This window comes from Mesoplodon bidens, assembly GCF_964165515.1.
Source record: "Mesoplodon bidens genome assembly, chromosome: 3".
Classification (NCBI taxonomy): Eukaryota; Metazoa; Chordata; class Mammalia; order Artiodactyla; family Ziphiidae; genus Mesoplodon; species Mesoplodon bidens.
Window position 1 is genome coordinate 3,204,152 of NC_138178.1, and position 21,354 is coordinate 3,225,505.

At 37.5% G+C, this 21,354-nt stretch overlaps 1 protein-coding gene across 2 annotated transcripts in view; it reads left to right on the forward strand.

The window, feature by feature from the left end:
• ZEB1 (zinc finger E-box binding homeobox 1) overlaps nucleotides 1-21,354 on the forward strand; it is a 195,329-nt gene that overhangs the window by 127,958 nt on the left and 46,017 nt on the right. Inside the window, exon 3 of one of the 2 annotated variants that reach the window (XM_081230059.1) lies at nucleotides 17,461-17,523. In XM_081230059.1, coding sequence (XP_081086185.1) covers nucleotides 17,461-17,523 — 63 coding nt within the window. The remainder of the gene's footprint in view (nucleotides 1-17,460; nucleotides 17,524-21,354) is intronic. The other variant, XM_081230060.1, reaches the window with a different exon arrangement.

Consider the following 21,354-nt stretch of genomic DNA (forward strand, 5'->3'; position numbering starts at 1 on the left):
CAGTGCATCAATCGCTATATAACTCATTATCGAGCCAAATTATCCTCACGTCTCAAGATTCGGCCTTACCTACTCTTTGGAAGCTTTTCAACCAAGGACGGTGTGTGATGTGGACAAAGCTCACCACGCAGCTCCATGTCTTCACTGTACTGCTGTGCCTCTTGAGCGCCTCTTTTGCGTCTGTAAAATGCAAAGACTGGGCCAGATGACCACAGAGGTATTTTTTAGCTCTACTTGTAAGGGGATCCCACTCCGTTTGCGCTAATATGCAACAGTAATATTTAAGTGCCTCTAAATACCTAAGTGTTAAGAGACAGCCCTGGCGGAGGAACCTGGGCTGTGCCCACAGTGTGAGCCTCAGCCGTGCCCTCTGCCCTCCTGCAAACCCCAGCCAAACACACGAGCTGCCTGGAGAGCAGTGTGTGCAGCTCCTTTGTCATCAGCTCTACTGCGCGTGTTCCGAGCACTGCTTTCCAAGTTACTTAGGTTCTTTCTTGTCTTCCCCACCCACTTCAGTGTGTGATGTAATTCATTTGTAATACAGCTAGGTTCCTTTGTTGATGCTTGTATTTCATTTTTTATTCTGTCTGCTGAGTGATTTATTTTGGTGGTGGGGGGGGAACAGGGACATTGTCATGGCTGTAAAGGTGTGCTGTGCAGAAAGATACACTCAGACAAGTGTCACACTGCCCCCCCAGTCCCTCTCATTTTCCCTCTAGTTAATAAAAAAGCTACTCACAGAGGTATGCATTATTTTGAAACTATTTTATGTGTAAAGTGTACACTGGAATTGAACAAATAAGTTTGTTGAGGATGATGAGACCCAGATTTCTCACTGTCAGAAAGAAGTTACAAACAAGGGGAAGAAAGGAGGCTAGAATAAAGCCTGTGGTGTCCGACTAGAATCAGAGGTACCAGAGTGAACTCATGGTTCTTTATGTCTATAAAGATAAATACAAAATTACACATGGGTATACGCAGGTGTTAGGGTACATATGTGTATCTCCCAGCTCTGTCTGCTGAGAAGGCATGGAAGCAATGAGAGCCAGTAGCAGTGAGTGTATCTAGTGCGCAGATCTGGGATTCACATACCATCTCCTATAGAATGATTGTACCAAGGCTCCTTGCATAAATGACTGATTCTAGAACTGAGTGGGGGGGGAATATGAGATAAGCCTGGAACATAAGTAAAAAAGTGCTAAAAAAATTTATGAAGGCATATCAAAGGACACAAGAGCTACCTTGAAGGAGCTCCCCATGGCCAAATCTGGAACAGTTTTGGCAGCAAAATAATGATGATAGTATTGGATTATAATCTATAAAATAAAATATCCATTCATCCATATTGATATAAATACTTAATACATGGGGGAGAAGGGAAAGCTCCTCCTTACAGTGTAATTCCAGTTGTAAATTAAGAAGTAATTAGGGGAATGGAAAATCGCCATTTGGCAAACACCTTGGTAATAATTGTTGCAGGCAAGAACCATCAATGGATGCTAAAATTAGTGGGTGCAAGTAAAATGAGAAAAAAGTGTATCTGCATAATCGCAAAGTATTTCCCCACCAGACAATTATAAAGAAAGGCATAATAACTAGTATAAAGAAACCTGACGGCATCTTAACCAGGTGATCAAGGTCACTGTCACCAGTAGTAGGACATGCTGACACCACACACTGCTGGTGAGAGGCACTAACATCGCTTCAGAGACAGTTTTGCTCAAAATGTATTTCCTCAATCCAGTCATTAGAAAACAGCAGAAAAATCCAATTGAGGGCATCTTACAAAATAAGTGACCAGTACTCTTCAAAATTGTCAGTGTCAGGGTCATAAAAAAGACTTGTCGGAGACTGACTGGACTGTCAAATTTTGGAGGAGACGAGGAGACATGACAACTGAACGCACTGTGGGATCCAGAGTTGATTTCTGAACCAGAAAAGAAAAGGACGTTAGGGGGGAGACTGGCAAAAGTCACATAAGATGTGTATGTGAGTTAATAGTATGGCATTAATGTTATTATAATGGTTCTCATAATAGTGTGGTGATTATGTAAGAAGCTGGTTGAAAGGTATACAGGAACTCGGTGCTATCTTTCTTTTCTATAAGCCTAAACTTATTTTAAATCAAAAAGGATTTTTTAATCCTGGTCAAAATGAGGCAAAACCCCCTTTTCTTTGAGTTTCATTAGTATATCTGGAAAAAAAGTTGGAGTTTTGAAAAAGATTTTTCTCAATAAACAATAATAGAACAAAAGGAGGAACACTGAAACGTAGTAATAATTCAGCTTACAGAGTGCATACGCTGTCGAATGTCTGGCCAGATCTCTGGACTTCATCCCTGCCTTCGCCTGTCTGATAGAATGTCTGATGTCCCCACCCTGAAGGCCTCGGGCATGGCCGTCACCGTCCTCCTGATCTGCTCCAAGTTGCCGGCAGCCTTATCACAGAGCTGGTCTCCATCCCTGGAACTCTGGGGGCAAGGATGAGTCAGGCTCATTCTACCTTTCATTCGGGCTTTTGTGTTCAGGTCTGGTTTGGGTTTTGAGAGATGCGCGTCTTTTCTGAAAAACACTGGAGGGCTGGGAAGGCTGGCACAATAATGAACATTCAGCTGTAAAGCCAACTTTCACACATCAGCACAGAGAAGTAACACCGAGTGGATGCACCTGTACAGGCCTGCTGCTGACTGCTTTCCCAAACATCATTTTCTTTAATTTTTATAACAACTCTGTGAGATAGCGTATTAGCTCCATTTTACAAGTAAGGAAACTGAGCCTCAGAAAGGTTAAGTATCTTGTTAAGATGACACATTAAATATGGAAAGCCAAGATTTAAATCCAAATCTATTTGACTGAAAACTATGCTATTTTCTTTTCCTCATAGACCAACAGAAGAAAAAATATATACATTGAATATAACATCATTACGTGACATACATGTATAGAGGAACAGGATGTAATTTCATCATAGGATACATCCTTAGAGATCTCTTCTGTGGTGCTTCTTTCAGCACTGAACTCTTCTCTGTTTCATGCTCCCCTTTCTAATTGACTTAATGACCTCCAAATCTTCATTTTATTTTAAATTTCTATCTTTATGTTTTATGTTTCCTTCATGTATCTGTTTGTATTTCATTTTTATATTTTAAATGTAAAAGCCTTCATTCCCTTCTTCTCATAGGCATGTTACATTGAATTGACCAGAATGTTCAGTTTTTCCGTAAGGTGGCTCTAGTAGCACTTAGTTGTCTCTAACTTCATTGGAAACAACTTTGTTAGATTGTATTGTGACAGCTGTCGTCTCAGCGTGCATTAAAAAAAGACTTATCAAAACTGGTGAATTTTTGTGTAGCCATTTTAATAGTGAAGGTGGAAGAAAAAAGCAACATTTTCTGCGTATTATGCTTTATTATATGCAACTGAAATGCAGTAAAAGATTTGTACAGTAAGTATATGGAGAAGATGCTGTGACTGATCGAACGTGTCAAAAGTGGTTTGCCAAGTTTCGTGCTGGATGGTGCTCTAGGGTAGACCAGTTGAAATTGATAGAGATCAAATGGAAACAATAATTGACAACGGTCAACGTTATACCACGCGGGAGACAGCCGACATACTCAAAATATCCAAATCAAGCGTGGAAAATCATTTGCACCAGCTTGGTTATGTGAATTGCTCTGATGTTTGGATTCCACGTTAAGCGAGAAAAAACCTTCTTGACCATATTTCCGCATGTGATTCTCTACTGAAACATGATGAAAACGTTACGTTTTTAAAACAAATTGTGACGGGCAATGGCAAGTGGATTCTGTACAACAGTGTGGAACGGAAGAGATCATGGGGCAAGCGAAATGAACCACCACCCACCACACCAAAGACCTGTCTTCATCCAAAGAAGGTGATGTTGTGTGTATGGTGGGATCGGAAGGGAGTCCTCTATTTTGAGCTCCTTCCAGAAAACCAAATGATTAATTCCAACAAGTACTGCTCCCACTTAGACCAACTGAAAGCAGCACTCAATGAAAGGAGTCCAGAATTAGTCAACAGAAAACGCACAATCTTCCATGAGGATAACGCAAGACCATGTGTTTCTTTGATGACCAGGCAAAAACTGTTACAGCCTGGCTGGGAAGTTCTGATTCATCCACCAGATTCACCACACATTGCACCTTCGGATTTCCGTTTATTTCGGTCTTCACAAACTTCTCTTAATGGAAAAAATTTCAATTCCCTGGAAGACCGTAAAAGGCACCTGGAACAGTTCTTTGCTCAAGAGAACGTTCTGGAAAGATGGAATTATGAAGTTGCCTGAAAAATGGCAGAAGGTAGTGGAACAAAAAGGTGAATATGTTGTTGAACAAAGTTCTTGGTGAAAATGAAAACTGTATCTTTTATTTTTACTTAAAATCTGAAGGAACCTTTTGGCCCACCCAATATATCCCTCTAGACTATAAACGTTCCCATGGCCTCCAGCAAGGCCAGGACCTAGTAATTCCTTGACGATTCTTGGTTTTCAGACCTATGGTATCTGATATTGAACCCTACATCCCAATCTTCTTCTTGGCTAGCCAGCAAATAGCTGTTATCCCCTTTCTTCTCCTTGCTCTAAGACTATTTAACCACTTGATTGGTTTTCTGTTGCTGCCATAACAAATTACCAGAACACTCAATGGCTTAAACAACACAAATGTACGGTTTTACAGCGCTGTTGGTCATAAGCCCATGACAGATCTCACTGGGCTAAAATCTGAGTGTTGACAGAGCTGCATATTTTTCTGGAGATCCTAGGAGAGGATCAGTTTCCTCCCTCATTTGGAGGTTGGCGGAATCAGTTCCTTTTGGTTGTAGGACCAAGGACCCCCCAGGACAGTTCCATCAGCAAAGAACTCCTCACTGTACCCTTTTTAGTCACACCTTCCTCCTACTGCAAACCCTGGTGGCCACGGGTTCTTCTCTGTCACTGTGGTTTTGGTTTTTTGAGATCATATAGATGAAATCACAGCATAAAACCTTTTGTGTCTGGCTTCCTTCATGCTGCATGCCTTTGAGATTCATTCGTCTTGTTCCAAGTGTAACTTCATTGATGAGTAGTATTCCATTATATGGATGCACCACAGTTTATCCATTCACCCATTGAAGGACATTTAGCTGTTTCCCGTTTGTGGGGATTATTAATAAAGCTGTAAACATTAGTGTATATGTGGGGTTTTGTGAACAGTTTTCATTTCTCTAAGGCTAACTTGTGGTGGTACAGTTGAATAAAATGTTAAGTGTATGTTTAATGTTTTAAGAAAATGTCAAACTGTTTTCCAGAGTGGCTGTACCATCCCACCAGTAATGCAGAAAGATCTAGTTTCTCCACATCCTCACCACTGTTTGATTTTATCAGTTATTTTTTATTTCAACCATTGTAATAAGTGTGTTTTTATAATGTGTCGTTCTCCTGTGCATTCCCCTAATGGCTAGTGAAGTTGAACATCTTTTCACGTGTTTGTTTGCCATCTGGATATCCCCTTCAGTGAAGTGTCTGTTCATGTCTTTTGTGCATTTATATAAACAGGGTTTTAGTTTAAGTTTTGAGTGTTCCTTTTAGTTGTAGTAAATATTTTCTCCCAGCCTGTAGCTTTTCATTCTCTTATCCTAGCCTTTCACAGAGCAAAAGTTTTAGGTTCATTGAGGTCCTCTAACAATTTTTCCTTTTATGGATCATGTTGTGGTGTCATGTCCAAGAACTCTTTGCTTACCCCAAGACTACTGGAATTTTCTCCTTTGTGTCCTTCACTTTTTTATCAGATCTATGATCCATTTTCAGTTAATTTTTTATAAGATACAAGGTTGAGGTGAGGTTCATTTTTTTGGATATGGATGTCCATTTGTTCTGATATTGTTTGTTGAAAAGACTGTCCTTTCTCTGTTGAATTGCATTTGCACTTGTGTCAAAACTTAATGTCCATATTGTGAGGATCTGTTTCTGGACTCTGTTCTGGTAGTCTGTGGGTCTGTCCCTTTGCCAGTACCACCACATCATGTGATTACTGTGACTTCATCCTAAGTCTTAAAATTAGGCAATGACATTCCTCCACCTTTAATTTTCTTTTTAAAAATTGTTTTGACTATTACAGTTTCTTTGCCTTTCCATGTGAATTTTAGCATAGTCTTATATATATAAAAAAATCCTGCTGGTATTTTTATTTAAATTGTGTTAAATATGTAGATCAATTTTGAGAGAACTAACATCTTTATTATGTTCAGGAGTCCCTATCTTTATTTTTTCCAGCTTCATTGAGATATATTTGCTATGTAACATTAAGATGTACAATATGACTTGATATATGTCTTTATTATGAAATGATTGCCATAATAAGGTTAGTTAACACATCCATTACCTCACATAGTTACCACTGTGTGTATGGCGGGAACATTTAAGATCTACTTTCGAACTGTAATACAGTATTGTTAACTACATTCATCATGCCATTCATTAGGTTCCCAGAACTTACTCATAACTGAGAGTTTGTACCCTTTGACCACCATCTCCCATTTTCCCCAGCCCTGGGCAGCCACCAATCTGCATTCTGTTTCTGTGAGTTATGTTTTTGAGATTCTGCCTATAAGTGAGATCATGCAGTATTTGTCTTCCTTTGACTTATTTCACTCAGCATAACGCCCTCAAGTTTCATCCATGTTGCTGCATAGGGCAGGATTTGCTGCTTTTTTGCTGCTAAATAATATTTCATTGTGTGTGTGTATGTGTATACATACCACATTGTCTTTATTCATCTGTTGATGTACACTTTGTTTGCATGTCTTGGCTATTGTAAATAATGCTTCAGTGAACATGGGAGTACAGATATTTCTTGAGACAGTAATTTCCTTTCCTTCAGATATATACCTAGAAGCAGGATTCCTGGATCACGTGGTAGTTCTATTTTTAATTTTCTTGAGGAACCTCCATACTGTTTTTCATAGTGGCTGCACCAGTTTACATTCCCAACAGTACACAAGGGTTCCCCTTTTCTCCACACCCTCTCCAGCATTTATTATTTGTAGACTTTCGAATGATGGCCATTCTGACCCATGTGAGGTGGTACCTCATTGTAGTTTTGATTTGCGTTTTGCTGATGGTAAGTGATACTGAACACCTTTTCATGTACCTCTTGGCCATCTGTAGATCTGCTTTGAAAAAAAATTTCTGTTTGGGTCCTTTGCCCATTTTTAAATCATTATTTGTTTTTTTACTGTCAAGTGGTATAAGTTCCTTGTATATTTTGAATAGTAGCCCCTTTTCAGATGTACGGTTTGCAGATATTTTCTCCCACCCCATAGGTTGCCTTTTCACTTTGTGGATCATTTCTTTTGCTATGCAGAAGCTTTTTTAGTTTGATGTATTTCTTCCTACTTGTTTATTTTTTATTTTGTTGCTTGTGCTTTGGTGTCGTATCTAGAAAATCACTGCCAAGACCCGTGTCAAGGAGTTTTTTCCCTATGTTTTCTTCCAGGATTTTTATGGTTTCATGTCTCACATTGAAGTCTTTAATCCATTTCTAGTTAATCTTTGAGAGTGATACAAGATAGGAGTCCAGTTTCACTTTTACGTGTGACTGTCCAGTTTTCCCAACACCATTTATTGAAGAGACCATCTCTTGCCCATTGAGTATTCTTGGCTCCCTTGTCAAATATTAGTTGACCATATACACATGGGTTTATTTCTGAGCCTTTGATTCTTTTCCATTAGTCTGTGTTTTTAATGCCAGTACCATACTGTTTTTATTACTATAGTTTTGTAGTATGGTTTGAAATCAGGAAGTGTGATGCCTCTAGCTTTGTTCTTATTTCTCAAGATTGTTTTGGCTATTCAAGGTCTTTTGTGATTCTGTATAAATTTTAGGATTTTTTTTTCTATTTCTGTAAAAAATGCCATTGGGATTTTGATAGGGATTGCATTGAATCTGCAGACAGCTCTGGGTAGTATGGACATTTTAACAATATTAATTCTTCTAGTTCATGAACAGAAGATATCTTTCCACTTATTTGTGTCTTCTTCAATTTCTTTCATCAGTGTTTTACAGTTTTTAGTGTACAGATCTTTTATTACCTCCTTGGTTAAATTTATTCCTAAGTATTTTATTGGTTTTGACACTGTTGTAAACGAGATTGTTTCCTTTATTTCTCTTTCAGGAAGTTCACTGTTAGTATATAAAAATGCAGCTGATTTTTTGTATGTTGATTTTTTTCTTGTCCTGCATAGGTATTGTTTGATTTCTTGCATCAGTGTTTTGTAGTTTCAAAATTCAGGTCATTAACATGTTTTGAGAGACTTAAAACCTATGTCTTTCATTTTTGAAGGGAGAAACTATTGTGAATGTTCTGTTTTTAATTAAGTTTCCATTTGTTCATTGCTTTTATATAGCAAGCAATATGATTCATTTTTGTGTGTTGCCCTTGTATCCTGCAGACTTGCTAGTTCTAGAAATGTTTTGTAGATTCCTTGAGATTTCTATGTAGACAGTCTTCTCTTCAAATTGGGACAGTTTTTCTTCCTTTCTAATCTGTATAACTTTTATTTCTTTTTATTAAAAGATGTCAGGAGTGGTGAGAGTGGACATTTTTCTTTTCCCCAATCTTAGAGGGGGAAGTATTTGATCTTTTACTTTTAAATATAATGTTAACTGTAGCTTTGTTGTAGATGCTCTTTATCAAACTGAGTAAGTTTTCATTTCTAGTTTGCTGAGAGTTTTCATCATGAATAGATGTGAAATTTTTTCAAATGCTTTTTCTGCATCAGTTGATACGATCATGCAGTTTTGCTTCTTTAGCCTGTTAACACAGTAGAATGCGTTACTGGACTTCCTAGTATGGAACCAGCCTTAGATTGATTCCCTGGAAAGCCCCTCTTAGTCATTGTGTTTTCATATATTGCTGAATATGACTTGGTAATTTTTTGTTGAAGATTTTTGTGCCAGTGTACATGAGAGATATTGGTCTATAGGTGGGTTGTTTTTTTTTTTTGCAATATTGTTACATGATTTTGGTATCAGGGTAATGTGGACCTCATAAAATTAGTAGAAAAGTCTTCCTTTCTCTTCTATTTTCTTGAAAATATTATTTAAATTCAGTGCAATTCATTAAATGTCTGGAAAAATTTAAAGTAAAACCATCTGGACCTAGAATTTTATATTGTTTGGGGGGAAGGTTTTAAACTCCAAATTCAATTTTTAAAACAGTTATAGGAATATTCAGGTTAACCATCTCATCTTGGATGACTTGTAGTAGTTTCTAGTGTTTTGAGGAAATGGTCCACTTCAAAGTTTTCAAATTCATGTGTGTTAGAGATGTTAACCTTACAGGACTGCTTTAAGGAAAATAGCTCACAACTGTATAGCACTTACTATGTGCCTGGTACAGTACTAAGCATATACTATATTGATTTAATCTTCACAACTACCCTAAGAGGTATGGTTACTATCCTCCAAATTTATATTTTGTAAACTGATTATGCACTGCCTCACAGATTTCATAATGGACATATAAAATTTTTCATTTCAGGTGTAAGTAATTACAAAAACAATCTAATTTCTAGCACATTAAAAATGACATTTTTAACATTATTCTTATATGTGAAATCCATAGCAATTTAATACCTTCATTTAATACTTTCATTTTTTAAAAATATGAATAAGCTCTTCTTTAAGAGTCAGAAATATATATCTTAATGTTTACTCCTTGGACTCATAGTGGTCCCTTATAACTCTTTTAATATCTTCTGGCTCTTCAGTGATATCCCCTTTTCATTCCTGATATTAGAAATTTGTGGCTTCCCTCTTTTTTTGTCAGTCTTACTTAAGGTTTGTCAATTTTATTGATCTTTTCAAAGAAGCTTTTATTGTTTTCTTCTCTGTTATTCTTTTTTGAATTTTATTGATTTCTGATCTTAATACTTCTTCCTTTCTGTTTGCCCTGGGTTTATTTTTCTCCTCTTTTCCCATTTCTAACATGGAAGCATAGAATTTTGATTTGAGTCCTTATTTTATAACATAAGCATTTAATAATTTAAATTACCCTTTAAACAGTGTTTTAGGTACATTCCACAAATTTTGATACATTGTTTTTCATTTTTCTATTTGACCCATGGATTCTTTAGAAGTGTGTTAATTTCCCAAGTGTTTAGAGATTTTCTCCTCTTTCTTCTACTGATATCTAGTTTATATTCATTATGATAAGAGAACATACTTTGTATTATATATATTTTTTAATTTGTTAAGTTTTGTTGTATGATCCTGGATGTGATCTGTCTTCATGAATGTTCTATGTGCATTGGAAGAGATTGGGTTGAATGTTTTATAAATGTCAATTGGATCTGGTAGTTGTTAATGTTGCCTAGTTGTTTATATCCTTGCTGACTTTTTCTGTCTGCTTGTTCTGTCAATTAATGTGAGAGGACTATTGAAGTCTCCAGTTATAATCATGGATTTGCCTCTGCTTTCTGTTCTCTCATTCACCTATTTTGAAGCTTTGTTGCTAGATTCATACAAATTTAAGATTGTTATGTCTTCTTGGTGAATTGACCTCTTATCATTATCATGTTTCTCTGTATCTCTGGTAATTTTCTTAGCTCCAAAGCCGACTTTGATATTAAAATAATCACCCTAGCTTTCTTTTCATTAGTGTTTGTATGGTATATCGTTTTCCATCCTTTTACTTTTAACATACCTGTATCACTACATTTGAAATAACTTATTTGTAGAGAACTACAGATGGAGCTTGCTTTTTAAAATCTGTTCTGACAATCTCTGTCCCTTAATTGGCTTGCTTAGACCATTTATATTTAATGTAACTTTTGGTGTTTGGGTTTAGGTTTATAATTGTATATTATTTGTTTACCGTTTTTTCATTCTTCTGTTTCTTCTTTTCCTGTCTTTTTTGGACCATTTGAATATGCTTTAGTATTACATTTTCACTCATTTATTTCATTTTTGACTATCTCTTTGTATAGATTTTTTTTTTAGTAGTTGCTCTATTTTTTGTGTGTGTGGTACACGGACCTCTCACTGCTGTGGCCTCTCCCGTTGCGGAGCACAGGCTCCGGATGCACAGGCCCAGCGGCCATGGCTCACGGGCCCAGCCGCTCCACAGCATGTGGGATCCTCCCAGACCGGGGCATGAACCCGTGTCCCCTGCATCGGCAGGCGGACTCTCAACCACTGCGCCACCAGGGAAGCCCTGCTCTATTTTTTAAAATTTTTTATTGGAGTATAGTTGCTTTACAATGTTGTGTTAGTTTATGCTGTACAGCAAAGTGAATCACCTATATGTATACATATATCCCCTCTTTTTTGGATTTTCTTCTCATTTAGGTCACCACAGAGCATTGAGTAGAGTTCCCTGTGCTATACAGTAGGTTCTCATTAGTTATCTATTTTATATATAGTACCAGTAGTGTATGTATGTCAATTCCAATCTCCCACTTCATCCCAAACCCGTCCCCCCTTTCCCCCCTTTCCCCCTTGGTATCCATACATTTGTTCTCTACATCTGTGTCTCTATCTCTGCTTTATAAATAAGACCATCTATACCAATTTGTTCAGATTCCATATATGAGTTAATACACAATATTTGTTTTTCTCTTTCTGACTTACTTTGCTCTATAGATTTGAATGTTACATGCTTTTCACAGTCTACTTAGAATCAGTATTTTACCAGTCCAAGTGAAATATAGAAACCTTGCACCCACTGGGTCCCTTTACCCTCCTTCCTTTATGTTGTAGTTATCATATGTAGTTGTCATTTCTCATGTTCTCCTTCATTCCTGACATTTCAATTTCCCTCTAATATCATTTCCCCTTCTGTGTGAAGATCTCCTTCTAGCAGTTCTTTTAGATGAGGTCTCCTGTCAACAAACTCTGCTAGATTTCTTTTATCTAAGAATCTCTTTATTTTACCTCCAGTTCTGAAGTATATTTTCACTGGATGTAGAATTTAGGGTTGAGAGGCTTTTCTTTCTTTTAGCACTTTAAAAATGTTCCACTTCCTTACGGAATCCTTCATTTCTAATGATAAATTTGCTGTCTTTTGAATCATTCTTCCCTTTATAGTCATGTTACATTTTCTCTCTTTTCAAGATTTTTTTAAATTTTAGTTTTCAGAGTTTAACTCATGATCTGGGCCTGAATTTGGGGGGCTTTACCCTATTTGAGATTCAGTTAACCTCTTGAATCTATTAATTTGTGTCTTTTGTTGAATTTGGGATGTTTTTAGACATTATTTTTTCAAATATTTTTTTCTGTGTCATTCTCTTTCTGGGACTTAAGTGACATGAAAGATACTTTATTATTATCCTACACATCTCAAGACTCTATTTTTTAATCACTTAACTCTGTTTTTCAGATTAGATAATTTTTTTTCATTGCTCTATCATCAAGTTCACTGATCTTTCCTCTTTCATCTCCATTTTGCTATTGAGCCTATCGAGTGACTTTTTTTTTTACATTTTGTCACTGTAATTTTAGTTCTAAAGTTTCCTTTTGATTCTTTTTTATATCTTCTATTTGCTGATGAGAGTTTGCTGAGACTTTTATCTTTCCACTCTTTTCAGGAGTGTTCACCCTTACTTCTTGGAACACCTTTACAGTAGCTGGCTTACAGTCTTTGTCCTATAATTTCAGCATCTATGTCATCTCAGTGTTGCCATTTTTGATCACCTTTTCCCACAGGCACTGCGATTTTCCTGGTTCTTTGTACGCCAGGTAATTTTGGATTGTATCCTGGACATTTTGAGTATTGTCTTATGAAACTCTTGTTGTTATTTAAATCCTGTGGAGAATTTTTTGTATTTTTGGTTTAGCAGGCAATTCAGTGTATCAGGCTGTAAGTTCCAAGCAGCTTTCTGTGGGTTGTGGTTCCAACATCAGTTCAGTTTTCAAGCCTTTGCAGTGCTTTTCAGATCGGTGCCATGCAGTGGCCAGTCTGGGACATGAGTAGTAATCTTATCCCACACTTCATTTCTCAGAGTCTGTGGTCAGATCCACATGTGAGAAGCTTGGGATGCACCCTGGAGCTCACAGACAGCTTTGTGCAGTCTCTCTCCCACGCCCCTCCCTCTCCACGGTCTCCTCAGTATTTCCAGTTCATTGGGACTCCCCTGTTCAGTCTTCTGACAAAAGCCTGGGACTTTGTTGCCGCACCTGATGCGTACTTCCTGCAACTATGACTGCGAGAAGAAGGGCCGCAAGAAGACGGGGAGGAGGAACTCAGTGGACATTTGTGCACCCTCTTCAGGCTCTGGGCCTCTGACTGGAGGAGAAGGTCCCTTTCCCTTGGAGTTTTAGGTACCCTTAGGCCCCTGCTGTCACCATGGCCTCTCCCACCACCGTGGAATGACCTGGGGGCTGGGACACAAGACAAAAGAGGGGAAAATGCATATTTCTCCCTTCTTTGAGCCCCTCCCTGCTCCCTGAGCCTAAAGTAGAGGGCTTTCTTAGCATGCTCTTCCATGCCTCAGTGTTGACGTCCAGCTTTTGGGCCTCCCTGAACCCAGGCTGGGGTGGGAGGGGTCACTTCCAGCTCAGTGGCCCAGTCTTCCTCCCCTGCCTGCCTTCCTGCTGTGGTTCACCTTCCAGAGGCTTCACACTGACCCTGCCTGCATTCCCCCAGCTGCTTTAGCTGCATCCAGTGGGACACACAGGTGGTTTATCTCCATCTTAACCAAAGCTGACCCCAGGTATATATTTTTTTACCATTATCTAAGTTAACAGGTATTCATGGAGGTTGTGAATTATATTTACTGTGACATTGATGGGCAGTTATACCAAAAATATATTAATACATATGTAGAACCTAAACGATATTAGAAGGGAAGGTGGCACTGTCTGGAAAGATTCTGAAAAAGTACATGATGAAACAAATGTTTCACCCCTAAATAAAGTTTGAATACTATACTAATACTAATGCTAATACTAATACTATACTATACTATATTATCGGCGTTTGCTTTTCGGATAGTATTCCTGTAATAGGAACAGCAGGGTGGGGATAGCAGAGAGCAGGGTCAGGGAAGACTTACAAAATGAGAGACATGTGAACTGATCTTTAAAGAATCAGATTAGTAGAAGTTACTCAGATGAATGGGTAACAGCATTCTCACAGAGAAAACAGCTTGAGAAGAGGCAGGTATAAATGTGCGTGGCATATGTGGATGTGTGTCATCAAGGAAGAGACGAAAGCAGGAAAGGAAAATCTGATTCATTTAGCCACTTACTGTGCCTTATTAGCCATTGCTACAAAGTGTTCCCACAGAAACATGTGAAATGGTTATAGAAACACCCTGGTACGAATTTCAGAAATGCAAGGTTTAGGATTTAGAACGTGTTAAATAATCAGTCCTGTACTTTGAACTATTCTATCTTGCCATTGATAGTAAGCTTCTGGATTTTTAATTAAAATCAATTGCATTTGTCATTCTTACTTTTACTTGCTAGGAATTTCATCCTTTGGCAAAATGAGCAAGTGCTGTCTATTTTGATCTAAATGTGTGCTATTTGCCTTTGACTTTTTTTAAACTAAGCTTTCAATTTTGAAATAATTATAGATTCACAAATAATTCAGTTTTAGATTTACAAATAATACAGAGAGCCTTTGTACCTTTTACCCAGTTTCCTCCAATGGTAGCATGTTCTAAAACTGTAGTGCAGTATCATAACCAGGATATTAACGTTGACATAGGCGAGATACAGAGCATTCCATCACCACAGGGCTCCCTACTTGCCTCCCACCCTCTCCTCCCCTCCACCCCATCCTTAACCCCTGGTAACCACTAAGCTGTTCTCCCTTTTTGTAATTTTGTCATTTCAATAATGTTATGTAAGTGGAATCATACAGTATGTAACCTTTTGGATTGGCTTTTTTCACTCTCCGTAATTTCTTGGAGATGCACTGAAGTTGTATGTATCAGTAGTTTGTTCCTTTTTGTTGCTGAGTAGTATTTTATGACTTATTGCAGCTATATTTTACCATTATTTAAAAAGCTAAAGTCTTGTTACTCAGGAGTTTTTCCTTTATATATTTGCTTTGGAATTTAGACTAAAAGCCAAAGCCTCAGGAGCATTCTAGTTTTCTTTCCTAAGTTGCATTTAGGTGGGTCAATCATAATGTGTTGACATTATTAAGTCTTACAGGAGAGAAAGTCTTATATACAAGTAGATTCAACTACTTTATCCCTCATATATTTCTTAAAACTAGAAGTAAGATCAGAACACATGAGGGAGAACGCTGCTTGAGAAATATTTAGAACAGCCCCTGTTCCAAGACACCCTCGTGCTGGTCCCTGGACAGAGCGGGGGGGCCTGCCCCAGGTAGCAGTCTGCAGCGAGAGGAGTGTGCCCACCTTACAGCCCAGCATCAGCACCGTTTCTGTTATTAGTTATTGAACCAAAATTCCAGCCCCAGTAATGAGGGAAAGAAATGACACTTCTGGGTTTCAAATTGTGGTAAGTGAGTGTGGGACCAGATTCTGACATATGCTGCATGCTCATCTAAGCAGCCTAGATTTTATTCCAGCAGAAGGAATGAATAGTTTAATTGAATTGCATACAGTGTTTAAATTAGCTATAATAATAACTGTAAGTAGTAAAATTAATAAGGTCCAAAATATCACTTTAAACTTTAATATCAGTGTTATCTTCCACCTTAGCAAGTCATAACTCTGCCTGCTTTGATCTTCATTTGAGGAGAAATAGAGAATGCGCATATGCAATAATAAGTACCTGTATTACTACCATATAATTGCCCACTTGGCACACTGTTTATTTTAGTTTAAGTAGATGCTTTGGAGGAAGAGGAAAAAAAGGCATTAGAGATTTTCAGACACTTACCAAATTCTAGTGTTTATCCTACAGTATTGTTAACACTTGACCAGGGATTTTTAAATGGTCATTTTGCTGATGGCAAATACAAAATGAGAATTCTTCGGCAGAAGTTAATGTCATCATTATCCACTTTAGACAGTGTTTTTTTATGCTGATCTAGAGAAGTTTGTGCATATTTTAACTATTTTTCACATAATGATCATCTTTAAGTAGTAACATAAAACTTAATGAGTATAGAAAATCCGCTGAATAAATCCACCCGATAATCCAAGACACTTAAGGAAATACATGCTTTAACGTGAGCACAGATTTTACTTGATTAGTGCTCTATTTCTCAATTCAATTATCAAACTTAAGGGAAATCTAAATCAAGATTTTTTTTTTTTTTTTTTTGCTGTACGCGGGCCTCCCACCGCCGCGGCCTCTCCGGCTGCGGAGCACAGGCTCCGGACACACAGGCTCCGCGGCCATGGCTCGCGGGCCCAGCCGCAGCGCGGCACGCGGGATCTTCCGGGATAGGGGCACGAACCCGCGTCCCCTGCATCGGCAGGCGGACTCTCAACCACTGCGCCCCCAGGGAAGCCCTAAATCAAGATTTTTGACTGACATATTCAATGGGATTGATTGGAGTGCAGATAACTGCACAATGTTTTAATATGACTGTAAGTCTTCTGATGATAATTATGATGTATACTCTGAAAGCAGTTTTTAACTTATCTTTTGTATGTGCACAGGTTCTTAATAAACTATTTAATGAATAAAATGTACCTAAATATATAAAGCATACTTTCTGCTTGCCTAAATAATGTGCATATTTACTCTGATCTTATGAGTTCATTACAAGCATACATAGGCAGCAGAGACAGATAATAGACAACTAAAATGTTTATTATACCACTGTTACCATTTATTACTACTTATCAGTAGTTAGAATAATAAATACAGAGAAAGAAAAAGGAGAGTCCATAGGTGTTTGCTCTGGGCACACTGCAGTTTGGTCCAGCCTGCTTTCTGGTGGTCCAGGACTCCATCTCGTGAGAGGGGCCAAGGTGGAGTAGCAAGTAGGCTTTGGAGCCATTCAGACGTGCACGCAAGTTACGCCTCCCCCACCCAGGAACCGTGTGTCCTTACACAGGTTGTTTAACCTCTTAAAGCCTCATGTTTGGGTGGGATTTTTTTAATTTATAAAAAGGTAGTTATGAAGATAAGAGGAAATGAGTTGATAAGGTATCTAGTACAGTGCCCAGAACATAGCAATTTGTGCTTCGGGAAGGAGATGCAAAAAGGAATCCTACTGCCTGTAGGTAGGGCTCCTCTCCTAAAAAAAAAAATGCTAAAATCCTAGTATGCTTATAATTCTAAGACATGTACGCGTTCAGAATTACATATACATCTTCACTTATTTTGCTTCACTAAAATATCTGAGTTTTGTAAAACTGCTTAATTTCTTTAAAAAGCTTTTCTTTACTAGGAGATATTACTATACTTATAAAAGGGAAAAACTCCAAATCAAATATAATCTGAAAGTTTCCTTTTCAGATTTCTAGAAGTTAAAATGTTGGTGAGAGGTGGATCTATTTTAATGCTTTGTTCTTTGATTTTAGCAGGAAAGGAAGGACAAGAAATCCTGGGGCCTGAAGCTCGGGCGGATGAAGTGGGAGGTACAGGTAACTCTTGCCTTTTTCACGCATACTGTCGTCCTTGAACAAGGCCTTTTGTGTCACTGGTTTCTGCATCTGTGAGTCCTGAATTTAGTCCGTTTCCTACTCTTTATCTTGCCCCCTTTAAATGTTTAAGTACCCAGGCGTGTGGGACACTGTATGGAAAGTTAGCTGTTTATATTCTTTAAATACAGTGTAAGCTTACAGATTCATGTAATACAGATTTCCATCCATAAGGATGACAAGTATAATCTACAGATAATCCCCAAAATAAGTATTTGAATGATAATTTAAACTTCTATCAAGTTTTTTTTACCATAGTTATAGAAATACAGATCTAACTGTTCTGAGTTTCATTATTAGTTACCAGGATCTACATTGAATTGCCCACAAGACAAAAAGCAAAGAGAGAAAAATAAGCAGATATAATTGGTTATCCAGAAACCAGATTGAGAATCATGAATATTGATGAGTGAACATGTCACAGCAAACAAGAGAATAAACATTTTTCTTGTAATTACTGTGATTGAAAAAGGCCAAAATGAAATTGAATTATAGTAAACAAGGAAATTGCTTCTAGGTGACTAAAAGTACATACTCCCTGAGACTTAAGGCTATTCCTCTGTAATGGATCCAAATCAGATTTAAGAAGCAAAAGAATAAGTGCAAATCTTAAATCCAGATCTTATATATGATAAGAGTAGGCACTTAATTGTTGTGTCTCATAAGTCAGTCTTAGAATGTAAACTTCAAAAATAAATTCCAGATTATTAAAACATTTCCTCAAAATTCTGTACTTTAAAGTAGTATAGGTGTATTCTGTATATACAACCATAAATTAGATATTTCTATCATATAGTTTTAATTAAATTTTGGTTTTTTCCTTTGGTTTAACGTTTATAGTTTTTTTTCTTTGCAGTACATTTTAGGAGTATTCCACAGAGCCTTATAAATTACCTTGTGTTGTGTAAGATGAGTGAGTTTTATAGTAATGTGTCAAAAATAGATTTTCGTCTATAATATAAGCATCAGCCCTCCCGTACTTGTCAGTTCTATAAGACAAAGGGCAAGTCTTTGTACTGTTACTGAAGGTGCATTCCAAATTAACTAAATAATAATGGGACATGTGATCATTTATGGTGCCTGCAGCCAAAGATTTTGTATTCTGCCTTTACTATGGTTATGTTGAACTTGCATGAATAATGTATTCAGGTATGCTTGTTATCAAATATTTGTCAGGCTAACTTACACCTTATATAAAATATTTAAACGAGGTATTTGTTATTAGTAAAATAGTGTTAATGAACACAAAAGAATGCTGTTCATTACTCTTTTATTTAATGTTAAAATTTGATGACTTACATTACCAGAGTAATATAAGTTATTCTGTAAAAGATCGTTTGCCCTTTTAGGCAAAATGCCAGCAAAAAAAGACATTTACAGTTCCAAGTTTACAGTATTTTACCTCACAGTTTGTTCTTCACTACGAAAATGAATGAATTCTTTCAGTTTGAAGTACTGAGTAACACATAATTTCCCTCCCCCCGCCAACACAGTCACATCTGGAAGATACAGTCACTGTGTATCAGCCAGAGCTGCCACTGAAACACAGGACCCTCTGCCACAAGACGATGAGTCCTGTGCTTTATTTCCTTGGAACATGGGGAGTTAGGAGTAGACAGACATTTAGTGAAACCCCGATAAGTGCAGTTTTCAGCATAGAAGGATGGAAATTAGACGTTTGAGACTATTGAGAGTTAAACTTTAAAATTATGTTTCGCCTTTGCTTTTGTTACTTCCTTGACTTCTAGGGAATAATGTGCTGACAGAGTCAACAAAAACCTGGCACAAAGGTCACCATCATTAGTTTAGAACTTTGTCAGCTTCTTTCTATAGTTGACTTCCTTCTGCAATTCACGAAGTGACGAGAACTATGGTCTCAGCTTAGTATTCAGAGAGTGAAAAATGCACCAAAACATCCTTTGTTCTTCTAAGCATCCCTTTTTTGTTTATATAGCTGATACTTGTGCAGAGTTTTAAAATTGGAGGATAAAGATAGGATACTTTATTCTGATGGGAGTGAAATACTGATGGCCACGTTAAAAATGTTATTTAGTCTTTACACTAAACATTTGTCTCTCTCTCCTTGCTTTCTCTAATTTGCGATGATAACCCTGTAATTCTGCACTTCGTCAAATGATTATAGTCCTATAGTTCTATACTTTGACAGTTAGCTCTGAGTTTTGTCACACCTGAAAGAAAACCAAATTATCATTATGTGTTTCTCTGTGTTTGCTCATCTCTTTAATGTTTAAACACGTAAGTTTATCAGTCTTAGGACGAGGAATTTTGCTTTATAATTGACCTTTTCACAATATGCACCTCCCAACACTTTAAATTTTATGGGTAAAACTGTGGAATGTCTGGTCTTAGCTTGAAATTGGCTTGGTAAATGCAGGCTTGTGGAGACAGTGTACTTCAGTTGGAAAGAGGCCCGAATGTGAAAGCAGACCCTAATACTGAACCATCTGCTCCAATGTAATGTTCACCTCGCCAGGACTGCTTTGAGGGAAATAGAGAACAATTACACAGCACTTACTGTGTGCCTGGTACAATACTAAGCACATACTGTAGTAATTCATTTAATTCTCACAACTACCCTATTATTCTCCAGATGTTATAGTATACAAATGGATCATGTATTACTTCCCAAGTTTCTGATGGACATATACAATTCTTCATTTTAAGTGTAAGTACAGTTGACCCTTGAACAACACGGGTTTGAACAGGGCAGGTCCACTTATATGCAGACTTTTTCCGATAGTAAATATTGCAGTGCCGCAGCCTGGCCTTGGCTGAGTCCGAGGATGCAGACCCATGTATGCAGAGGGCCGACTCTAAGTTACACATGGACTTCGGACTGCATGGAGGGTCGGCACCAGTAACCTGCCCCGAGTTGTTCAGGGGTCACCTGTACTTACAGCCTAATCTCTGGCATATTAAAAATGACATTTCTAACATCCATCACTCTTATATTTGAAATCCATAGAAATGTAATACCATTCATTTTTTAAATATGAATAAGCTCTTCTTTAAGAGTCAGAAATGTTATATCATCATGTTTACCCCTTGAACTCATATTTCCATTCTACGTAGCCCGTAGAATTTGATGCTAACATACTGTATATTTCCTGTTGGAAGATATTTTTGATCAATTCTCATTTCTTTGCAAGAAAAACATGTATAGAAATTGAAATCTAAGTTTCTCTTAAGTTCCCAGGAACCATACGGCTCTTAAGATTAAAAAAAAATTATGGATTGATTTATCCTATGATTATTAGTCCTACATAGTTGATCACAATGCACATGACAAATTGTAATAAATATGGTTGACCCTTGAACAACATGGGGACTGGGCTGCCGACCCTCTGCCCAGTCAGAGTCCACGCATCACTGAGAGTCTGTGCTCCCGTGTACGCAGCCCCTCCGTGCACAGGACCCCTCCCTGTCCACGGTTCCATATCCGTGGCTGCAACCAACCATCGATGGTGTAGAACTGTAGTATTTACTGTATTGAAAAAACCCAGTATAAGTGGACCCATGCAGTTCAAACCTGTGTTGTTCAAGGGTCAACTACTTATTAAAGAAAAATGTTACTGGAAATGAGATTAAAGGAGCTGAAGTATTCTTCAATTAGCCCATGTATCAGTAGTTTAATGTTACTTATTCTAGAAGAAAAAGTATTCAGCATTAATTGTTTCCTTTTTTCTTTAGCACTGAGATAACCTTATTCTCATAAATAAAAAGGTGAAATACATTTTTGTTATAAATGATTTA